The following is a 22,391-nucleotide window of genomic DNA, read 5'->3' as shown; positions in this document are numbered from 1 at the left end:
ATCATTTTCAAACTACAAAGTTCTCTTGAATGACTAGATTACTGACTATAAAGATCAAGTCTTGAAGTTTTGACGTTAGGACACTTTCTCGAGATTATCAGACGGGATTATTCACTAAATGGGATGTTAGGCTATTTTCAATTTGTAAGTGATTGCATGAAGAGAACACAGCGAAGCGAGACTTGAAAAACCTTTGCTGGTGGTAGCGCGTTCAAAACGTCCCAAACAGTAGATAATAACCCAAAAATAAGCAAAAAAACGTCGTCCAGTTAATAACGAAAGCTCATCTTATACTCCTACTGTGATCTATTTTTGGGGAAACAAAAAGTAATCAAAACATCGAGCTCCGTAGTTCTACTTTCTAGGCATCTTAGCACTTAAACTCGAAATTCATTTGAAATGAGTCAAGCAACCAGAAAGCTACCAATATCTCATTGCGTGAGTTTGTTGTGAAGCTAGTTCGGAATGGTTCGCGTCCGCGGTGTGAAATAAGTGTTTCTTGGGGTTTTATCCCACATTGTTTTGGCGATCCAGTTCAGCCGTCTTTCTCCCCTGCTGTAGAATTGCTGTTTTCGGCGCCCTATTTAACTCACAGCAAGATACGGTACTTCATTAAGTTATTCGACCCCATTTGATCGCGTCTTTTCGGATAGCACAGCGCTCGAATCAATGTCCGGAAAGGAAAACTTGACCAAAACTTAAAAAGAAGCCACGAAAATTTGCATATTCATTAACGAGAAAGCCTTGAGAGCTTTTGGGATAAGTCGGGAACGAAAACAATCGTGTTTCACTGAAGCACAGTTTCATTTTTCTTTGTAACCACCAAGTCATATGGTTAACAAAAGAGGTAAACCCATCCTAAGTCGGTGGGTTTCTCTTCTGTCAATTGTGGAATCCAAGAAAATGGAACTCTCTACAGCACTTATTGTTGGCATAAATCCTTATAACTAATGACTGCGACTTTTTTTTTTTTTTTTTTTTTTCGTTTCTCGTCCGCTTATTTTCTTCTCTGGGTTAATTGCAATAGGAGTAAATCTATAGACTAACAAGCAATGTTTGGTATTAAATTTTGGCCTCAACAAGCCGTGATATTCGATAAAATTTTAAGGAAAGGTTTCACCAATTTAGTGGAACATGGTAGAGTAATCCTATCTGTGAGTACAAGCACTATTTACCAGGTGTTCAGAGAGTATTTTGCAAAATATTTTCAAACCAACCTAATTCTTTGGATTCAAAGACTATCAAAATTTCATTCAGTTTAAGCTGTGGTTTCGTTGAGCGGGAAAGCGTGTTGTGTAGTTTTGCCGAGCGTCATATTTTTATTCAGCGCTTCGTCCCACCAAATTCAGGCGTCTTGAAAATTAAATTCACCGCAACTGGGGGTTTTAGAACTAAACTTCTAGCTTTCTGTATGGGACAAATGGGATCATACTTCCTGTGAATAATTTAAAATTGAAGCACGATAATAAACAGAATCTAGGACTATTTTTTGCCGAAAAAAATGCATCAGTTTCGAACGTATTATGAGATTCTTAAGCCATAGATAAATAGGTAATTCCTGATATTTTGGCACTACTTAGAAAATCTGCTACCCGAAACTGTTCTTTCTAGAAAATTTAAGTTCGGGTCATTCCTTTTTGAAGAATCGAGAAAAACTACTTAGTGGAAATGGATCGCATTTGGTCGACTTTTAGAGGCTTTAATTGAAGAGAACGAATATCGTAGGGAAATGTCCGAACTGTTCATGTACGAGTCGAATTTTACGAGGATTAAATACATTAGATAATTCTCTTTGTGAGTTTAATTACTAGCCATCATTCTTGGCTATCATTTGTATTTACGCTTCATGTGTAGGATATAATATTCTCGTCCTTTTTTGCGATTTTAGATCAGTGCTAGGGAAGAGCTCTTCGGGGCGACTTATCCCATATATGGATTCTTTGCGGATCGCTTTTACATGCCCAATTTCACCTAATGGATAATCTTAAAACCTCAGCTCTAAAAACATGAATAACGTCATATAATTGCTTTCTAATCAATACACTCGCCTCCTGTTCGTTGTAGCATAAAAATAGTGCTTCATTTGAATATAAGAAAGACTCGTGCTAGCGCGATCCTCCGTCACGCGAGCCGGCTCTTGTCTGCCTTTATTTTTGCTAATAAAGTTCTCACCTTTGTACATAAATCTTTCTACTTAAGATTGACTGACTATAGGAATGACGAACTTGTGTACATTGTGTTCTATTTAAGTCAGTGAAATCAAGAGATGGAATTTCTGGGCGTCTTTTTGTGTCACGATTAATTCATGGGATGATGAAAACAAATTTGGCAAGCCCGTAGATTGGACATCCGTTCAAGTCAGTACGGTCTGAAAAACAGCCCTTTAGAATTTCGAAGACAGCCACAAAACATCCTCACAGTGGAGAAGAATAGTATCCAAAACGATAGAATTTAATTGTAAGCGAAATTTACACGCACTAAAGTTCTTTAAGTAGAAAAGACAACGTAATATTGTAGCGTAGTTTTTGCAAACCACCCAACTAGTAACTGATCCCAATTCGAGATCGTGCGGCGATAACTAGCGAGTTAATATTAACATTTTGAAGGTGTGAGCATTCGTGCCTTGCTGCGAGCTTCGTAGCTCCAACTTCTGTCTAAAAACATGGCAGAGGAATAAAGACTGTTGTACTACAGAATGAATTTTTTACTCGATTCAGATTCAACTAGCGTGTCATGTAGTTGTTTCGTGTTGACGGCCATGTAAAATGTCTGAATGAGTGAATATATAATTGGTTGACTATATAGATGTACCTACCGCGCGATAGGTCTTCTTCTGTCCTACGTGAATCCCTCTGTCATTGATGTGAACACTACTTATGATATCGAAAAAATCGTCTGCTACAGCCACTCTTCTGTACTCCAGAACCTGCGTTCGTGGTCCCATCGATTCCTCATACGGGTACATGGCATCCATACTCTATTTAGAGCCAAAACAAAATATCAGAAGACAAAGAACACATTGCGAGACATTCGATTCAGCATCAAGGGACGATCAGTGTACGTACCCTTGTGTGTGGAACTTTGACCGGAACATACAGGGTGCCATAGAGAGACATGTCTTCGGACTGCACGATTCGAAACCCTTTAGATTTAACCCAAAATCGGAATTTCGCGTCGGTTTCGATGAGTGGTTCGCCAAGTAAATATCTACAAATTTTGTTGTACTTGGTACGGGTTATAGTCTTGGTACGGCTATTTTCACCATAGTTCATTTGGACCCAGCGTTGAAAATTGCGCCGAAATGTTGACTTTTCAACCACGGACATTGTCAAATTCACACCTTGTACTGCGCGCGAATTAGTCACAAGCCAACCTAGTCGAGTCGTGTCCCTTTGGTGGAAAGTGTGCAGCTCGTTAGCTAAGCCAGCCTGCAAACAAATTGGCTGTGACCATCGGGCCTCTCATTGGCCGATTACGGCTGGTTTAGAAGGGCTTCTCTTCGCAACACCCAATCCCGCTTCGCCTCAGCAGATGTCCCGAAATCGAACAATATTGTTTTGCGCATAATTTTGGTAATTGAGTGAAACCTCGAGTGAGAGCTTTGAAAAAAATCGAAATTCGAATAACAAATGATGGATTTTTGCCTTTTGTTTCTATCGCCTCTGAGGCTCCCCGAAATAAATACAGTTCTAAAGCAAGCACGCGAACTATAGTTTAGTGGATAAGAACGCTCAGCTATTTTTTAACCCCTTTTCTCGTTAAAATTATAATGATGACTGAGAACTATAGACGTTTTGACAAAAACACAGAGTATAAGGGAGGTTTGATATCAGTAAAAAGAGGTTTTTTTCAATGAAATATAAGGTCTTATTCAGCGATAAGACTAGGTTTTAAAGATTGCTTTTCTGATCAGGCAGTCCGGAAAGAATGACCGGATGCCTGAAACTCCAAACATGTCCACGTCATATCGAGGGCAAGCCATTAAAAACCCTTAAAATTTTCATTTATTCGTGTTTGTAACGAAAACATTTCATCACACTTCACAATAGTACGTATCTCCGTCAAATTTTTTCCTCTGAATGGGAAAAAATCAGAGAGCAAACACTCGCTAAGGATATGTGTATTCAAGGTATTTCACTTTGATGGCTTAGCAAACAATTGCACGAGCGAAGTTCTTACTTTTGTTAGGACAGCTTTTCATTGATTATATTTGCAGTCGCCAGACTGGTATGACGACTGATATATGTTTTCGAGTCTCTTACACTCTCGTTCGCTTCAGAGCTCATGTAAACACCGTTATGCTCATTGTAAGAGTACAATACTCTGGCTGGGGAATACAAAACTTTGTTGATCTAAAATCATTGAATAGGATTAACCAGGAGTAAATCGACTAATTTAGGAGTGTTATTTGGTATTTCAAAACAGTCTTTCAAGTTTTTAGGAATATAAAAGCATAGCTTTTGTTTTTCCATTCTGCTTGGCAGAGTCTTAAATACCTCCAGGGCATGAATCGTGAAAACAGGAGGGCAATATGCCCTTAAAAAAGCCTAGCAACCAGAATACTTTAATGGGGCAGGTGCCAAGTCACGCCAGATAGAACCGCCAACATCATTCAACATCTCTCTCATTTTCTCTCTCTTTTTTTATTATTTTCCCGTTTGCATTTCACTGGGACGTTCGGCCTAAGTCACATGATTAAGCATTTGTCAAGCACGAAGTAGCAAACACGTAGACGTGTAGAACCCGAAACTTTCGAATTCACTTTATCTGCACGCAATCTGTCGATCAAATGGATCATTTGGGCCGTGGCGTACCATGCATTTTTCAAAGCATGAAGGAGCAATACTCTAGATGGCATCTTTTTATGCTAGAGTAATTATTAAGACCTCTTATGTCTGCAGGACAATTTTCTCTAAGCTTTGGGCACTTTCATTGGACGAAGAAAAAGGCTTTTTTAGTCAAATAAAGCACTGGATAAGTCGATATATAGACTTCCTATTACGATTCTGTTGTGCAATACCACTATGCGATCAAAAATACGGATGTATACCAACTATTTTCTACATTCAGGTTTTTTCTCCTAACAGTTAATCGATTCCTTTTTTTTTTTTTTTTTTTTTTTTTTTTTTTTTTTTTTTTTTTTTTTTTTTTTTTTTTTCCGTTTCTAAATCTTTATTTCTACGTTGGACAGCGTGAGCAAAACGGGGAAAGACCAAGACTCAATAGAAACATCGAACAAAAATGTTTTCAAACACAAAGTGAGAGAAAACTACGCTATAATGAGTAGTGTCCTGTGAAGAACTAGTTAAACGAAAGAGTTGCTCCGCCAGAGTCAGCATGTAGCCTCTAAGTTAAGAAAGCTTTAAATTTTTACTTCATCTAACAAACCACTCTCTAATTCCCCCAAAAAAATGTCTCATATTCTTTCTTAGTTCTTACACATAAAAAAAAAACAGACAAAAAGGAAACAATACAAGCAATTTTGAATAAAGAATAGGCCTTCATATTCACCGTGAGATGTGCCGGTGTACTGATTAACTGTGCCAAATAAAATCTATAAAAGCAAGCAGTGTCCGAGTATGATAATAAAGCTATTTGAGAGCTTTAGAAACTGGACTACTTTTTCTTCATTAATTATTCAGTCCCCCTACCAGATCCTGTTTTTGATTTTCAATTATTCATTTAAATTTACTTACTCAAATCTCTTTTCGGATACTTAGGGACTAATGCACTTTGCTTCTGCTTGATTATAGATTACAAATAGACACAAGAACATTATTATCCGAAGAACACATCAAGAAATGCAAATGTTGTCAAATTCAAAACGAGCACAATTCAATTTGGTGGCTGAGCAGTTAGCGGCCAAAACCTAGCGCCGGCTATTCGTTCATTGTTGTTCTCAAACTGTCCCTTTTCGCATTCTTGGCCAACCGGTGAATTCCTTGATGAAATATTTATTAGCAAGAAGCCGGAAAAATCATATTCAAACCAACTCAAAAACAACAAATAAGCTTTATAGCGCTGGTTTTCATCGAAATATTTTGAATTCGGCGTTTCTATTCCTCGAATGCTCCGTTGTTTTAGAACATTGTAACTCAATTTTGAGCGCTACCGATGTAGAATTGGCTAAAAAAACGAATTTATTATGCTAGCAGTCCTATATTTGATCTTTTCGCCCCTGTTTTTATGTCAAAACCGCTTTATTTTATGTATAACCTATGGTTCAAGAAGCTGAGCGATCAACTAATATATTTTATGATTACTATACGTAATGATAATGTCATTTGAAAGATCATTCGAAAGGCGGGTTTTTGTAGCTTGTGTTTTGAGCTTCAGGAAGACCATTGAAAATGAAACAGTGTTCTCTATCTGCATATTGAAGGACTTGAATAAATTAGGCTCAAGCTGGTCGTTCTTGTCCTTGCTAGACTCGGACCAGCACTGTCTCTCACCAAAAAAAGTGGATCATAATTAATGATCAAATAAACTCTAAAAATAAAGAGTAATTTATAAGTTAGTGCATTGTAGCATTGAAGCGAGCCTCGTAAGACTATTCTCTTAATGATGAAACAAAAGTTTTACACTTCACTCATTCTTTTTTGACTGAAATAAAAAAGAAAACAAAACAAAAAGAAGGGAAAAAATGTACGATTTTAAGACGACGAAAGTGTGCAATTTTGCGACGCGCAAAAGTGAATTTGCGCGGGAAGTTTTCATCTACTTATTTTGCCTCTAAAATGAAAGTTTCACGTTTGGTATCGAATCTAACTCATTTGTCGTTAAGTACAGGGAATATAAGTGCTCTCCAAACGGATTTCCAAGATAAAACACCTCTTCAGGACAGTATATTCCACATTGAGTCATTAGCAGCCCAGTGATGAACGTTTGATAAACGGACAAACTGCCAAAAATGTCTCATCAATCACTTATATTTTTTTTCCCCTAAAACACGAATTTTTTCGCGAGCGACCACAAAATTCAATAGGAAACAAAACCTTTTTGTTTGAAACGTAACCCTTAATATCTTCCGGTAGGATAAAGAAGGTTTTTTGTTAGGTCATTCTAGTTTTTTTGACAAGACTTATTCCTTTTTGATGAATAATGGTTATGGAGATTAAAGCGGCTACGTTCTGAAAAAAACATCGTAAATAATTTCTTTCTCTGAAATGTGTTTTTTCCATCTGTTCTACACAAACCGCACCATCGTTTTCTTGTGCAAACGAACGAACTCATTACAGGATTCCCGGAAATACGGAATTTCTGAGAAAACATCAGTCTTCCGACTGGATGTCCAAAGCTGTACGGTTGAGAATTGACTCTGTATATATTAGCATACTGAGAGCAGGGGATGGATGATAAATCGTAGGCTGACCGCCATTAACTAACCCAAGGACAAAAGAGCCCCTCTGTAAAGTATCTTGCCCTCGGCAATAATAATAAAATGGTAAACTTGGAGTTCATGTTATGGTTTTCATTAAACTTTTGTTTTGGTGGATGACACTAGCATTAATCTTGACTGTCAGCAGTCCCATTCAAATATCTGATAAGGGGTAGCGAGGATGCAAGCCCTGGTTTCTGATTGGCAGAATACTGTAACGGGCTCCTGGCACCTGTCGAATAGTCCATGGACAAATATCGAGCAATTTTTTGAAAACCTATTAAAACGCCGGCCAAGAGATATATCGCCGAAAACACGACCCTCAAAAATCCAATTTAGCTAATGGTCTACATCCAAAACAAGAGAGTAAAGTCCCGATAAAGGTTGAACTTAGTACTGTCCAATTACTAGACTCTACCGCATCTCTATCGATGATAAATGAATTCAGGCCCAGAGGGCTTTTTATTCTTATTTTTTTGTCCTGTTCAATATTTTATCCCATTCAAACGAAAACATTCAAGTTATCTTGTATTGAAATATTGTACATTTATATATAGACAGTGATTCTTCATCGACTCTATTTACTAAAGGAAATCATCTTGTCACGGGTCTTGCTCAATTTTGCAAAACAATATTGTCCGTTAAATTATTTCCACCACTTCGGTTTGTCTGAAAAATAATTGAATTTGTTCTAAATTGATAGAAATGTATATAAACTTGGCCAAAACATCTTGAAGTTAAAACATTTTGAAGAAGCTTTTTAGACTATCATTCATGACGAGAATGCAACCATCCATCTACTACAGACTATATATCAAAGTTGGTGTAAAATTTCAGTTTTTATTATTCGAGCTTTTATACAATTAACACGAGGCAAGACAATGAACTTTCTTTTTAGAGCCGTTATTATACGTTAGACATTGGGTTCAACATCAAGAAAAACCATCCCTCCGGTTCAGATCAAAATAGAGATTTCAGAATTTCGTGGAAAGATATCTCGTCGGAAAAAAATTCAGTTGCATCACGAAAATCAAGAAGAAAAGCTTTCATGATTGCTACAAGAATTGTTTTTTCCCTCAGGGGTTTCGAAGTCTTCGTTAGGTTTTTATTCTGTTGATCAATTTTTAGTCTTTTTTTTTTGTCTTGACTTGACGCATGGCTGCCAGGGTTGCGTCTGGAGGAAGAAAGTCAATGACATCCGGAACGAACTTTATATTGTCTTTATATCGGTAGGGAAACGTTAAATAAAGCCTTTATTCATGAGAAAAATGTTAGATTATATTTTAAGTTAGAGGATTAATAGATTCGTTCGGAGCTGACGAGAAAAAAGGCGGGATGAAATAGCGGGTATGCTGTTACGACGTCCTGAAGTCCACAGCAACGCAGCTTCTAACTGAACGTCACTAACGCGATTCTTCTCCTATCCCGTCTTGTGTTTTCAGTCATTTTTCCATTCTGTCAGTTTTGCGTGCCCCTTCATCACCACATGGGCTAATTACCTGCCCTAATTTTCTAAGCTATTAAAGAATGATAGTGATAGCAATACTCTTGGTTGATAATATGCCACCTGCAACCATCGAGAAGCCCACCTTTTACGGACTTTATTACTGTCCATCTGCCAGCCCAATGAGGCTTCAGAATCCTTCAAACTACTAACCTTAGTCATTGTAGCTAGCGTGAACCAGTTTTTGATCTCTTTCGACCTGTTAAAACGAAGTAGCTTAAATCTAACTGAGGTTTTCTACGGAGTCGAAGTCAGTGAGGCTAATTTTTTCACCAGACGCTTTCGTGTCAAATTTATATTAAGTAGTTTCAGCTGATTTTAGTTGATCTTTAAAAAGAGGTGTTATATAGGAGTAATTACATGTCGTACATTTGTTTGTATCCCTCGGCATTGTTTTTTCCTGTTGTTATAGAGGTCCATTGCATAAAATACTAATTTTCTTTTTTTCATTCAATGCTCACATACCGACAGTACAGAGTATTATTACACATCTATTTACATTTATATTGATGACGTAAAGGCTAGTCGTCTAGTTTTCAAACCGTGTTTTATTATTATTATTATCATGCTTGCTTTGTGTTTAATCAGCGTTCGGAAAGTGTGCAACGGTGTGATAATCATAACTCAGAAGACGAGTGGCTTGCGCTGCTGATTCAGGGAAGCACGGGTGGCTTAGCAGTGAAAGCGCTCGCCTCTCACCAATGCGACCCGTGTTCTAGTCCCGCTGATCTCGGTGTCGTATGTGAGTAGAGTTGTTTGTTGGTTCTCTCTTGTGCTTCGAGGGTTTTTCTCCGGTTTTCCTCCCTCCACGGAAAATCGACTTCTAGATTATAATTCCATCTAGAAAGGGCCTAGATGAAAAGTACTCTGTGTAAACCTAGTTACCCTACCAAAGCCGCCTCCAATTAGTGTGCTGTCGGTGACGGTCAAGATTCCGGTCCCCAAACCCGCCTTAAGAGTCAAATTCAAGTTGAGGTTTGTCGTGTAAACCAGCTATTATTTACTACTCTCGATAAATAAAGCTGATTATTAATTATTAGTAGTAGTAATAAAGTTGTTCCGCGGTTCTCTTCTGTGCTTCGAGGGATTTTCTAGCTCCAGGTTTCTTAAGGAGCTTTTCTTAAGGGAAGAGGATGTGTAGTATATTTTGAAAACCTTTGGATGCACATCGGTTTTCCATTCCTGTATCCTGAATATTGCAGGCCACTTAACTGTAAGTCGTAGAAAATTCTTATGTCAAAAGTCATGGTCGCTTATACGAGAATTTCCCGGTCGGAAAGAATAATCGGTTATGTGCCTAGTGACCGATACATTTGAAGTGGTCGGTTGTACCGACTTCTCGGTCGTTTTTGGACAGGTTCAGTCACTCCCAAAGGTTGATGCCAAAGTTGTGTTTGTACAATTCAAGGTCTACGACAAGTTCCGGTAATATATACCATATATCCGCGAAAAGTTAACTAACAAAATTGTACAAATTAGTGCATATTTTTGAATGTCTACAGTCGACTGAGGTCTACTGAACTTACTAATTTGTGGAAATGTGTGCAATTTGTGACATAGTTTTTCAGGGATAGAGTGCAAACAATATAACCGTGAAACTTTAGTAATACTAAATAGCACAATTTTGCAAATTCCATTGTTTTCTATTGTTTGATTAGCACTATTTTGTACTATTTAGTAATTAGTGTTTCACGGATTAATTGTTTGAACTCTATACGATATGCACTCTATCACTTAAACAAAGTAAGATCTCTTAGCTAGAGAGAGCGTGCACGAGTCAGGTTAGAGATATGTCTCTTCTCTCAGCACTGATCTTAGGGAGGAGAGAGAGGGGGGCAACTGATACGGTAGATATGCCCACTCCCTGAAACCTTCCGCAGCTCTAATTTGTATGTCTAAGTGTATGTCTGGACTCCAACTCAAGGTGGAGCAGATTTTATCTATTATTTTTTTATATCTCCAAAAGAGTTTAGATGAATAACTTCTTCAGTCGCTTTTTGCAAGTCTTGCTGTACACATACAAGCAAAAGAGAGCGGTTTTCTTATGAGGAGGAAACGTACAGTACGGAATTACAGCACGTACACGGTACGACATACTGCAACATTGAAATGGCTTCCCATAAGAATGGTTATCGTATGAGTGGGAAACGTACGGTACTGATCTAGGGGTGGTTCCGTGGGGGTTCGTCCCACCCCCTAAACCACAAAAAAAAAAAAAAAAAAGAGAAATATGAATCCCCCTTTTAGGCCATCTTGATTTTATTAAAGCCTCTAAGAGACCATAACGATAGGCAAGCCAATCTGCAGCATATTTTTTTTTCTTTATTTCTTTCTTTTTTTCTTTTTTTTTTTTTTTTTTTTTTTTGGTTGCCTTAATTTGTTTTCCGAACCCAAAATTCCTGAATATCGGTCTGTCGTTTCGTGCGGGTAGCATTAAAGACGAATAACATTAATCAGATTGTGGTGGCATGTGGTTCGATGTTGTCGCTTGTGGTTTGTCGTATAATGTACGTTTTGTCCTTGTGTACATAGAACAGCAGTTTAGAATTGTGTTAATTATTCATTGGTCGACATAGGATACGAGGCTAAAAAAACAGCCATAACAGACAAACGAAACCTTCAAATTTTATCAATACCCTGAACGACATGTACAACCCTCATAGTCGAGGCACCGCTTACTCACAGATGCAACCCTGAAACAAACTCTGAGCTGATCAAAGTCAGGGCACGGCTAACTCACAGATGCAACCCTGAAACAAACTCTGAGCTGATCAAAGTCAGGGCACGGCTAACTCACAGATGGAATTGGCAGTTAGCGTTTTAGGTTTTGCTGAGGGAGAAAAGCCAGAGAACCCAGAGAAAAATCACTCGAATCAAGGGAGAGACCATGCGATGCGGAGTAAAGACCAGACAGACAGACAGACAGAGAGAAATATTAAAATCAGAATTCATTCATTGACACTCGTATCTTGTGGCATTACTTGTTGTTTTGGTTATATTTAATTGTAATCGTCAGACATTTTACATTTATTTATTCATTGTTTGCTGCATAACTAGCTTCGTAGACAATACAGTTTTGCTAAGCGCACAGGGAGCCCGTTTTATATCAAAATGCGAAAAGTGATCTTTTGACCAAGTTGTAGCGTGAACGGAAAAATCTAGTAAAAATGTTAAGCAAGATGTTTGCAGCTTGCGCTAAATATGTGGATAACCCAGAAGAAAAGTCATTAGTTAATATCAGAGTCTCTTTGAGTGACTGGGTTTAAAAACTTATCCAAATACTCCAGAATTTTCTTTAAGCTAAAACTACGACTCTGGACGAGAAAAAGACTCCCTATTTATATAGTGCTATAAAGCCATCTAGTTATATATTGTCTCGGTTACACCAGCGAAGCATTATTCAGCCATCATATACAATATAGAATATAAATCTCTACTTAGAGCGCTATGTATATAGTCTTGAAAGCAAATTCAACATTAAAACTGCTAAATATGCAATTTATTTTAGTGGTTCCACGCGAGGCAATGTTGGTTTTGAGAGAAGGAAAACGCTCAGAATATTAGTTAAACCGCAACTACCCCTTTCAAGGCTCGATTACACGTTGCACTTTTCTCTGCAACTTGTCTCGCAACAGCGTTGCGACACAAGTTGCAAGAGTGTCTACACGGTGCAACGGAGACGCAATCGTTGCCAAAAGTAGAAACGAAGTCTACTTTTCGCAACGATTGCTGCAACTTATCTCGCAACATTTTTCAAATTGCGCAGCAGGTTACACGCTGCAATGCTCCATGCAACTTGTGTCGCAACAGCCACATATTGCAAATAAGAAAATTGCTCCGTGTAATCGCGCCTGTGGGGTATATATCTATAACCTTCTGTTTATGCACGGGCTTCTTTCGGGTACTAGGTTTTTTCATCCTGTGTCGCTGATAGGAAGATCCTACACTGAGTACTGTAGCACTACAGGGATAAAGTTCACACACCTCGTTCCCCATGTAAACTGAACGCATAGATGACTCGCCTGCAAGGAAGATTCTAGTCCTAGGATGATCCGCCCCCATGTAAATAGAGCCTTAGTACTCTGACGGCCGTCCTTGAAGTAAGCTTGTTCAATATATACATACGCATTTATCATATTTAAGCAGTTCTTGCTATAAATATTCTTTCGTCTTTAGACAAAGATGCTGGCTTAATGCAAAAGCATGCATGCTGTTAAAATTAACTGAAAGTTCAATTGCGGGAGACGGCAATAACATGTTCATTAACTGCGGGATTGTCGTACTGTTGTTTACCCTATAGCTATATGGATAGCTCATATAACTGAAGATAGCGAAAAATCCCTCTCCTCTTTAATCTTTAGCACAGTATCTCATGTTGCATCCCGGACTGGGACTCAATTTATACACGTAAAACTTCCCACAGTTACGAACCAACACGTTCTGCTTGTAAGCACAACATTTGCTCTTGTAGTCACCGAAGCAGACGTGAGTCTGGATGCAGCCATCTTCTTTACGTGGGTGCTGCCCGTATAACCACCCGGGATACTTTGCGTTGCACTTGCGCGGACCTTGGCAAGAAATAGGCATCTGAGTGCCAGCCTCACCCCCAAATCGGTACCAGCCCTCTGCGAGATTATTGTCACATTTACCAAGGATTTTCTTCGAGTTGACATTCCGGTCTGCATCGGTAAGCACGTTGTAATGGTGGCATTCGTACGCAACTTCGCCTACGTCATAGCCTGTTGGTATAACATAAACCAGTCAATTGAAGCCACAGGATACCCGAAAGATAGAAAAACAGACAAAGAAAATCTACCAAAACGTTTTCTGAGCCAGCCATGGCTCATTATGTATCTCATCAGTCTCCCTCTGACATCTTTATCCACAGGAAGCCCGATAATCAAGTTACTCTAAATTTAGGGATAGAAATCCTACTCCGAGAACGCTGTTGCCCCAACATCTCCTCAGTCATTTCTTTGTCACCCTTTACCACAGGAAGCCCAAAAATAAACACTCGACTAAAAAAATTGAGCCCCCCTTTTCTTCCATTTAAAAATTTTTAGTCTCTCTCTACCTTCTTTTACCACAGCGAGCCCAGTGTACTCACATGTTGGTGCTGTTCCACTCCATTTGCCGTGTGCGTTACACACACGAATTGCTGATCCATACAACATACATCCAGGGTTGCAAGCAAACTTGACGCACGCTCCCACATGGAAATTCTTGCCTACGATGTAGCCATTTGCAGGTGCTTCTAGTGGCTTGCACTTAAACAGACCTGTCAATATAAAAACACGGTTAGTAATGAATTTTTTACCAGAAAAGAGGCTTTGCACCATCACGTGATGGCAGCAATAGTAGGCAGGAACAACTGAATCTTTTCTAATCTGATTTACATGAGAAAGGATTCAGATTCCCAGGGAAAAAGACTCTATTGTTGTGCCTCCTGTCATGGCTGCCATCACGTGATCAGTGGTGCAAACTAGCTCAAATCAGTTTGGTCTGGGGGATAAAATTGGAACCTATTGTTTTGTACCCCAGATTGAGCTGCATTGCAAGTGCTGCAAGGGGTCTATAGTCCATTTTCTTATCTGTAAAAAATGTTTATTTACAATTCACAAAATCCCAACGCCCCCCTCCCCACCTCTCTCCTCCCTCCCATGCCCTTAAAAAAATTAACGGTCCCTTAAATATCATACAAGGCACGGCACGTATGTCACAGTATGGTATAATACATTCGCGCACCGCAATATTTTACACAGCCACGCGAATTCGCTCTATAAGCCCGCAATACTTACTGACTGTCGTGTTGTATTCTACAGGTTGAGGAGCCAAACTAGTCCGCATAGAGCAGGTATACGTCCCTTCGTCTTTAGTAGAAACTTGGTCTATCACTAACTGAGACAAGTATTCTGGTAGCGGGTTAGTTCTCGATGGTCTTTTGACAAGTATATTGGCTTTCAAAGCGACGCCATCTTTGTACCAGGTAATGTTAGGTTGCGGGTTTCCTGTGGCAGAGCAGTTCAGTTTGAGAGGAGTGGTGTCTTTGTAAACTACTTCAGCTGGATTCAGAATCTTGACGGTAAGTGGGGCTGTGAATGAATGAAATCAAACCCATAATAATAAATGACAAACTAAGTAGTGATTGCGCTGCCTGCCTGCCTGCCTGCCTACATATTGGCGAATACAATGCGAATTGTCTTTCTTGATTAAATTTTTGGCCTCCCATTAGAAAAGTAAGACACATTGGTCCTCAATGACTGACAAAAGAAAGTGCACAAGGGATTCTGGTATTGGTAGTACACACGGCTCAATATCTTACCTATTTTTTGGATGAATATTCTAGAGCCACCAATAACGGCCCCCATAACATTAGCAGCACGACACAAGTACAATCCCGCGTCCTCTGGTTTAGGGTCGGTGAGATACAGGGTTTCCTTGATAATCTTATGACGTCCTGCTGGCAAAACTGCGTTGCCCTGTCGCTTCCAACCTATCACAGGTTCTGGATGTCCGTCCACATCACATTTGAATTCAAACGTCCTTCCTTCATATGCTACTACGTTTTTTTGTGGTTCCTTGATGAAGACTGGCTTTTCTGAAATATCAATATGAAACGATAGGTCAATCAATCAGATTTAATCATAAATCGTTCGCTTGCTCGCTTGGTTGAGAAGAGAGAAGGGTGAAGATCGGAGATTAGTCTTTCTCAAGACTATACACTCCCCCGGACGATCACACTCACAACAATTTTCAACAGCTTCGTTTAAAGCATATACTCTTAGAAGAAGAAGAAGCAGCAGCAGCAGCGACGTCAGCAGCAGCAGTAGTAGTGTTAATAGTAGAAGAGGAAGAAGATGTAGAAGTAGAATAAAAAGAAGAGGAAAAAAGAACGAAAAAAAAGAAGAAGACGACGAAGAACTGAGAAGAACAACGAAAAGAAGAAGAAAGCACAGAAAGAGTTGGATAAAATCTTTTACGACATCATTTTCGTTTTTCGATAACTCACGTACTTCCTACTACCAGCTCGAACTCAGCTGTAGCAGTCCCCATGATATTCCTCGCTCTAAAAGTCCAGATTCCCGAGTCCTCGATCTTGGTTTTAGGGAAATTAAGTCGTTGATCAAAATCCACCTCACGAGTGCCTTGCTTTATCCAGAATATCTCCGGCATGGGATGTCCCGTGACTCTCATCGTCACGTTGAACGGGTCGCCGACCTTAACTACCACCTTCTCTTTGAGCTTTGTAGTGATGTTTGGGGCAACTATTTGTGAAATAAATACAACATTGGAACTCGTTTAGAAAATACATTTTGTCTTGGTAGGGCCCTGTAAAACGGCCCAAAATTTGACGGGCATTTGACCAAACATTTAGGAAATATTTGTTGGCAGGAACTGACACGTCATGTCTTAAAAAAAACAGCTTGTCAAGCGATCCCAACGCTTACCATTTGCAATAATTTGAGAGAGACAGGTTTGTAAATGCGCATGTGTAGTGCAAGCAAACCTTGGCTGGATGTCCGCGAACCATGTCAAATGATGCCAACATTCATCCAACATTAAAAAAGCACCTCCCAACAATGTTAGAAAACCATGACAAATGAACCCAACATTTGACCCAACAAATGTTGGTTCAAATGTTAATCAAATATTGGGTCAAATGCTGGGTCAAATGTTGGGTTAAAAGTTGGTTCAAATGTTGATCAAATATTGGGTCAAATGCTGGGTCAAATGTTGGGTTAAAAGTTGGTTCAAATGTTGATCAAATATTGGGTCAAATGCTGGGTCAAATGTTGGGTTAAAAGTTGGTTCAAATGTTGATCAAATATTGGGTCAAATGCTGGGTCAAATGTTGGGTTAAAAGTTGGTTCAAATGTTGATCAAATATTGGGTCAAATGCTGGGTCAAATGTTGGGTTAAAAGTTGGTTCAAATGTTGATCAAATATTGGGTCATATGCTGGGTTAAATGTTGGGTTAAAAGTTGGTTCAAATGTTGATCAAATATTGGGTCAAATGCTGGGTCAAACGTTGGGTTAAAAGTTGGTTCAGATGTTGATCAAATATTGGGTCAAATGCTGGGTCAAATGTTGGGTTAAAAGTTGGTTCAAATGTTGATCAAATATTGGGTCAAATGCTGGGTTAAATGTTGGGTTAAAAGTTGGTTCAAATGTTGATCAAATATTGGGTCATATGCTGGGTTAAATGTTGGTTTAAAAGTTGGTTCAAATGTTGATCAAATATTGGGTCAAATGTTGGCTGAGTTGTTGGGTGAATTGCTGAATCAATTGTTGGGCCGTTTCTGAAGGCTCTTATACACCTATTTCAAAAAACGTTGTCATCGCAAAAGACGATAGGCAATAGGCGAAAAGCGATAGGCACTCCAATTTCAAGATCCAAGAATAGCTGGAATGACTTGTGTTTCTGCTTCTTATTCTTGTCAAGGACATGGACCTTAGTGTTGAGACTAATTAGATATTATTTGTATTCAACGAAACCATTTCCATGTCGGAATGATCCTTTGGCGTTAAAAAAGGTTTTTGAAAGAATAGGTGTGTATATGCAATAAAGGCTCCATTATTACCGCCCCTTGCTTGAGTAGTTAATATTACAACTTTTGTGCTTACCATAACTCTCAAACAGCAGTGATTTGGCCGTAGTCTTGGTGCCTGTTTCTTCACTTCCGAATAGTTTTTCGAGATCAAAAACAGTGCCTTCTCCCAATCCTCCCGTTCCTCCAGCAGTTGAGCCAACGCCAACCTGTCTTCCGGTAAGGGAAATAGCAGCTTGCCTTTTTATTCTTCTTCCTCTTTTTCCAGGTACGCCGATAAAACGTCCCGTGTTTCCTTCTGAAATCCATCGAACTCTTCCCCCGGGTCCAACTATAGCTGCAAGGCCGGGTCTTCCTTGAGGACCAGTGAAACCTCGTGGACCGCGGTAACCCCGGGGACCTGGGAATCCCCTGGGACCCGGTGAACCTGCTATTGCAATAACTTGGGCTTTGCCAAGTTGTGGTGAAGACACTGCATGGATTGAAAACATTACAAAAATAACATTTATGTAAGTCAAGTGAGATATTAACAGTAAGAAGTAACATGTGAACTAGTGATCTGTTGCGACCCTTTTCGAGATACGCGAGCGCTGTCAAAAAGTATCGTGTGCTCAGATTCGAAAGTTGACGAGGCATTTTCGTGCAAGACTATTACATTCGCTATGCAAAACACATACGAAACTTGGAAAATTATATTTGTTGGTATAGGAAATCGCAGGATCTCGAGTACAATTCGGAAGTTATAGGTACATACTCGTGATGTTTTGAAAGTTTTCAAAATTGGATGAGCCTTTTACGAGAAGATCGTGCGATTTTTTGTTAGTAATACACTCAACAAAATTGAGCAACTTAATTGGGACTCTATAGATTAGGGATTTAATTTTACTTCTCTTGTCCAATGAGAATCGAGTAGTTTAGTAGATCGAATTATAAACGAAGGAATAATTGAAAGTTTCTTTTAGTTGGGAAGCAAGACAATAAATTTTGTTGGAAAACAAAACTTTAGACAAAATCTTTTTTTCGAGGATTTTAGAAATCACCTTTAACTCTATGGTTTCTAATGATTTAATGTCTGTCATGCGCTTGCGATATTTATTGAAAGCACTCGCCGCATCTCAGGAATCGTCTACTGTACTTTTTAAAAGAGCGGGAAACGATTACTTCCGGTAAACGGCGACACGCGCGCGTACACTTCTATCCTATAAAACGGGCGGGAAACATTCACTTCCGTTAAATGGTTTACTTTATTTATCTACCAAAAAGCCTGGAAATTCTTCGACTTCAGTTTGCTTTTATGTAGTATATACTCGTTAAACTCGTTAATTAACTCACCTAAACCACTCTTTAGCCTTTTATCCAGAGCTTCCTGAACTTTGGATTGAATAAATTCATCCAGTTGTTTACTTTCGGTGATCTTAGTACCTTTGTGAATTAAGAAAAATTGTAATTTTTTCATCATACTTGCAGGGCACTGAGGGCACGCGTACGCGGTTGATGTTAGATATGTTAGATAACTCACTGGGTTAAAACGTCACACTCTTTAAATAAAGTTTATTTATTGATTGATTGATTGAATAACCTTTTGCACTTTATATATTTCTTTATGAATCTAAAAAACAACACCAGTAGCTATTACCTAGTAAAGTTTTCAACTTGTGATTAACGTAGGAATCTATGTAGTTTCTGGCCGCTGTGCTTACTTCACGTCCAGCACCTGCAAAAACAAAACCATTGAATTCAACTATACGAATTTACTTTTTATTTAAAAATCTAGAGAAACACCTACTAATAAGGTTGAAGCTTCCTCTATCAATTGTCAAAGTCCCTGAACGAAATAATAATAATAATAAGTTCTTAGATCAAAGATGAGTTAATATTCGGTCGAATAGAATCGTATTTCATTCCATACCAAGATCGAGTGATCCGTTGATAATCCTGCGACCCTGTGCGTCAATGGTGATGTTTTTGCCATTATCTGAAAATAAGTATATGACCAGTTATTTGATCGAAAAGCGAAGGCCACGGTTCAGCAATGCCAATCACGCCAGCTTAGGAAGCCAAATCTTCCCTACTTCCCTACGTTAGTCAAATGCTCTCCTTTATGGGAAGGGACAATTCACCAAACAAAAATGCTTGCACCTGAGGGCGTATGCTCCCTTTGAAAAAGCTAGACAGCCTCGTCCAGTTCAATGCTCCCCTCTGGGGAAGGGACAGGAAGTCAAATGCTCCTCCCTGAAAGGGTACAGTCTCAGTCGGAAATCGGGGACGAGAAAACAAATGTTTTCTAGTTGTCAAAGTAGGTACTTACTTTTAACGCATATGATTTGTTTGTTCGCCTTAAAAAGAAAACAAGGGAGAAAAAAATGAGAATTGAACGTAGAGTGTAACTGTTAATGTGCGCATGCGTTTTCAACGTATTTCAAGTGGAACATTTTTTTTCGTAACGTAAACGAATATGGAAAAGATAAGGGTTTTCATTAAAACACAGTGCAGGGTAAGATTTTATAGTGGGAATATAAAAATAATTGATCGACAAAGCAAAGGCAGGAGAAACAAAATATATATTTATTCCGACTTCAAATTATAGAATGGGCTAGGAAAATATTAGGAACCATATGAACGCGCATGCGCACCAAAGAATGCTATGATTGTGTTTTCTCCTTTGATAGGAAGGCTGTGTTTTTATCTTAACGGCGGAAGCCTAAGGGAGAGGTTAGTCGGCCCCTAGACCGTAGATGATTAACCCCTTGCTATGACCAGCAAACCCAATAAACCTCTTGCGTTGCTGACGAGTAAGCTTCCAAGGTCACTCTTTTCCATGTGGGATGCATTTCGAAAAACTAGCTATATATGACGTTGACTCAAACTTTGGGGGAGTTGGGGGGGGGGATTAAAAGTTGGCTTTTATTTTCTTTTGATATTGACATGAGCCAATTTAAAGGATATCATTAATAAAAAAAAAAGTCAAAAACTAGAATAAAGAAGTGGCCGGGAATGCAAATGCACTCCCTACATGCGTACTGAAGAAGTAATATAGGATAAATAAATCACTTTGATTAACGTCGATATGTACAATGAGCCAAAGACTTGTAGTAATTACATTCGAACAATGTACAAGTAATATAAATATATGGAGTGCAAACAATCCGTGAAACACTAATTACTAAATAGTACAAAATAGTCCTAATTCAACAATAGAAAAACAATAGAATTTACATAAAAATGCACTATTTAGTATTACTAAAGTTTCACGGATATATTGTTTGCACTCTAGTTTGGACATGCGGTAAAAAAAAATAGTTTTTAATAGGTTTTTTCATAACCTGTCCTAATTAAAAGTTGAACGGGTTGTTCAGCTTTCTGACATGAGAAAAAGTAATCAGCGCCCGTAAACACTTTAAAATCCCATCCGTCTTAGGCTCGATGACAAGTTATAATGTATTAAAGGATCTTATAATTTTGACCTTCTCACATGGCATCAAGCGCCGCTGCTTCGCATACCACAAAAGAATAATCCATATTAGTGGCTATCAGTTTACGTCGAACGACTCGTCAAAACAACAATCTTGTACGCCGTTTTTCCAACTAAAAGAAATAGCATTCCTTTATTGATAATGATAAAATAATTCATACCTGAATGATTCTTTTGCAAGATGTTGTCAGTGGTTTCTGCGACACGGCATTCCAAAATTCTCGTACATCAATGAATGCGGTTAGTTCGCCTCCAGACTTGGTTGGCCTGGAAGTTGTTGGTGCTGCTGTCGTTGCTTGAGTAGTTTTTGGCTTTGTTGTGGTTGTTACTTTGGGTCTGATGTTTCTATTCTGTTGTAATCTGTTTCGTTGGTTTTGTAGATTCCTATTCTGCAGGTTTCGATTCTGCAGATTTCGATTCTGTTGGTTCCTATTCTGCTGGTTTCGATTCTGTTGGTTCCTATTCTGCTGGTTTCGATTCTGTTGGTTCCTATTCTGCAGATTTCGATTCTGTAGATTCCTATTTTGCAGATTTCGATTCTGTAGATTTCTATTCTGCAGATTTCGATTCTGTTGATTCCTATTCTGCAGATTTCGATTCTGTTGATTCCTATTCTGCTGGTTTCGATTCTGTTGATTCCAGTTCTGTTGAAATCTGTTTTGCTGATTCCTATTTTGTAGATTCCTATTCTGCTGGTTTGTGTTCTGTTGATTTCTGTTTTGTTGGTATCTGTTTTGTACATTCCTATTCCGTTGGTTCTGATTTTGTTGATATCTCGTCTGCTGATTGTTTGCATTTTGTAATCTTGTATTCCTCGTGTTCTGGTTTCTGGTATTCCTATATCTATTCTGATATTGGGTATTTCTATAGTTATAACGCGGGTTAACCTGTCTTTTGGATCGCCCATACACTCGTTCCTCCACTGACGCATTACCAATGACAGTGCCGTCTTGCTCTCCAAGGTAGATTCCTCGAATGATATCCAATTCTTCCCTAAGCTCTGTTAGCTCTTTATTCTGGTGCAATAAGAGCAAAGACAAAGCCAGCACCGAGATCACCATGAAAGCAAAGGTGAGTACACTGAAGTAAACATGCATACTTTGATACGTTTTCTGTTTCTTTTGGGATTCCATGTTGCTGACGATCTTCTCACAAGCAAGGAGAAAGAAGCAATGCTGCACGTCTGCAATGTTTCTGTTATCGTGTTACAACTTGATAAGCAATATAAAGACCCATTGATGTCATTGAGACGGAGATTTCATAGGCAAGGTCATCAACATCAGGTTTCATTCAAATCCAAAACACATATAGAAAGTTCTCGTACTGTCGATATATCCCGCCCCGGGCGATATATCTTGAGGTGAGGTACAATTTGGATGCACGCCAGGCATTCTCCAGTATTGACAATGCAGATGTTCAGGATCAACTTTAACTGTGTTTCATCAATAGCTACTAGATCATGGTTTGCCTGTCGAATGAGCTTGCATG

The 22,391-nt window shown here is 38.9% G+C and overlaps 3 protein-coding genes across 7 annotated transcripts in view; 1 reads left to right on the top strand and 2 right to left on the bottom strand.

The window, feature by feature from the left end:
* LOC116288926 (nucleolar protein 4) overlaps nt 1–3,458 on the bottom strand; it is a 26,243-nt gene extending 22,785 nt beyond the window's left edge. Inside the window, exons 1-2 of one of the 4 annotated variants that reach the window (XM_031695791.2) lie at nt 3,066–3,458; nt 2,816–2,977 (exon numbers count right to left, since the gene is read on the bottom strand). In XM_031695791.2, the coding sequence (XP_031551651.1) occupies nt 2,816–2,977; nt 3,066–3,326 (423 nt within the window). In that variant the 5' untranslated portion in view covers nt 3,327–3,458. The remainder of the gene's footprint in view (nt 1–2,815; nt 2,978–3,065) is intronic. The other 3 variants (XM_031695793.2, XM_031695792.2, XM_031695790.2) reach the window with 3 other exon arrangements.
* Nucleotides 1–14,109, top strand: part of LOC116288928 (uncharacterized) — a 24,990-nt gene extending 10,881 nt beyond the window's left edge. The window contains exon 3 of the mRNA XM_089033426.1: nt 13,972–14,109. The gene's annotated coding sequence lies outside the window, so the exon portion shown is untranslated. The remainder of the gene's footprint in view (nt 1–13,971) is intronic.
* On the bottom strand, nt 11,852–22,391 carry LOC116288925 (uncharacterized). 2 transcript variants are annotated; one of them, XM_031695788.2, is made up of 12 exons: nt 21,065–22,390; nt 19,740–19,767; nt 19,341–19,406; nt 19,218–19,256; nt 19,068–19,145; nt 18,764–18,853; nt 17,508–17,903; nt 15,896–16,147; nt 15,205–15,480; nt 14,681–14,974; nt 13,990–14,160; nt 11,852–13,621 (listed from the first exon to the last, which is right to left on the bottom strand). In XM_031695788.2, the coding sequence occupies exons 1-12, from the start codon at nt 22,034–22,036 to the stop codon at nt 13,233–13,235; spliced, it is 3,051 nt and encodes a 1,016-aa protein (XP_031551648.1). In that variant the 5' UTR covers nt 22,037–22,390; the 3' UTR covers nt 11,852–13,232. The 2 variants fall into 2 exon arrangements, with proteins under 2 accessions (XP_031551648.1, XP_031551649.1); XM_031695789.2 differs by lacking the exon at nt 19,218–19,256 and having other exon boundaries at nt 21,065–22,391.

The sequence above is a fragment of the Actinia tenebrosa genome, unplaced genomic scaffold (genome assembly GCF_029948245.1).
Source record: "Actinia tenebrosa isolate PJP-AT-01 unplaced genomic scaffold, QUT_ActTen_1.0 PGA_scaffold1__47_contigs__length_23844297, whole genome shotgun sequence".
Taxonomy (NCBI): domain Eukaryota; kingdom Metazoa; phylum Cnidaria; class Anthozoa; order Actiniaria; family Actiniidae; genus Actinia; species Actinia tenebrosa.
Note: the sequence above shows the minus strand (reverse complement) of the source record. Positions and strands in the feature narration are given on the sequence as shown.

What these genes read in the sequence shown, in the direction of transcription:
- LOC116288925 (XM_031695788.2), bottom strand. Translation starts at nt 22,036, where the DNA reads ATGGAATCCCAAAAGAAACAGAAAACGTATCAAAGTATGCATGTTTAC. An exon ending in AGGAAGCTTCAACCTTATTA is followed by an intron (nt 19,146 to 19,217) that starts GTAGGTGTTTCT and finishes TTGTTTTTGCAG; the next exon opens with GTGCTGGACGTGAAGTAAGC. An exon ending in GAGTGGAACAGCACCAACAT is followed by an intron (nt 13,622 to 13,989) that starts GTGAGTACACTG and finishes TTATACCAACAG; the next exon opens with GCTATGACGTAGGCGAAGTT.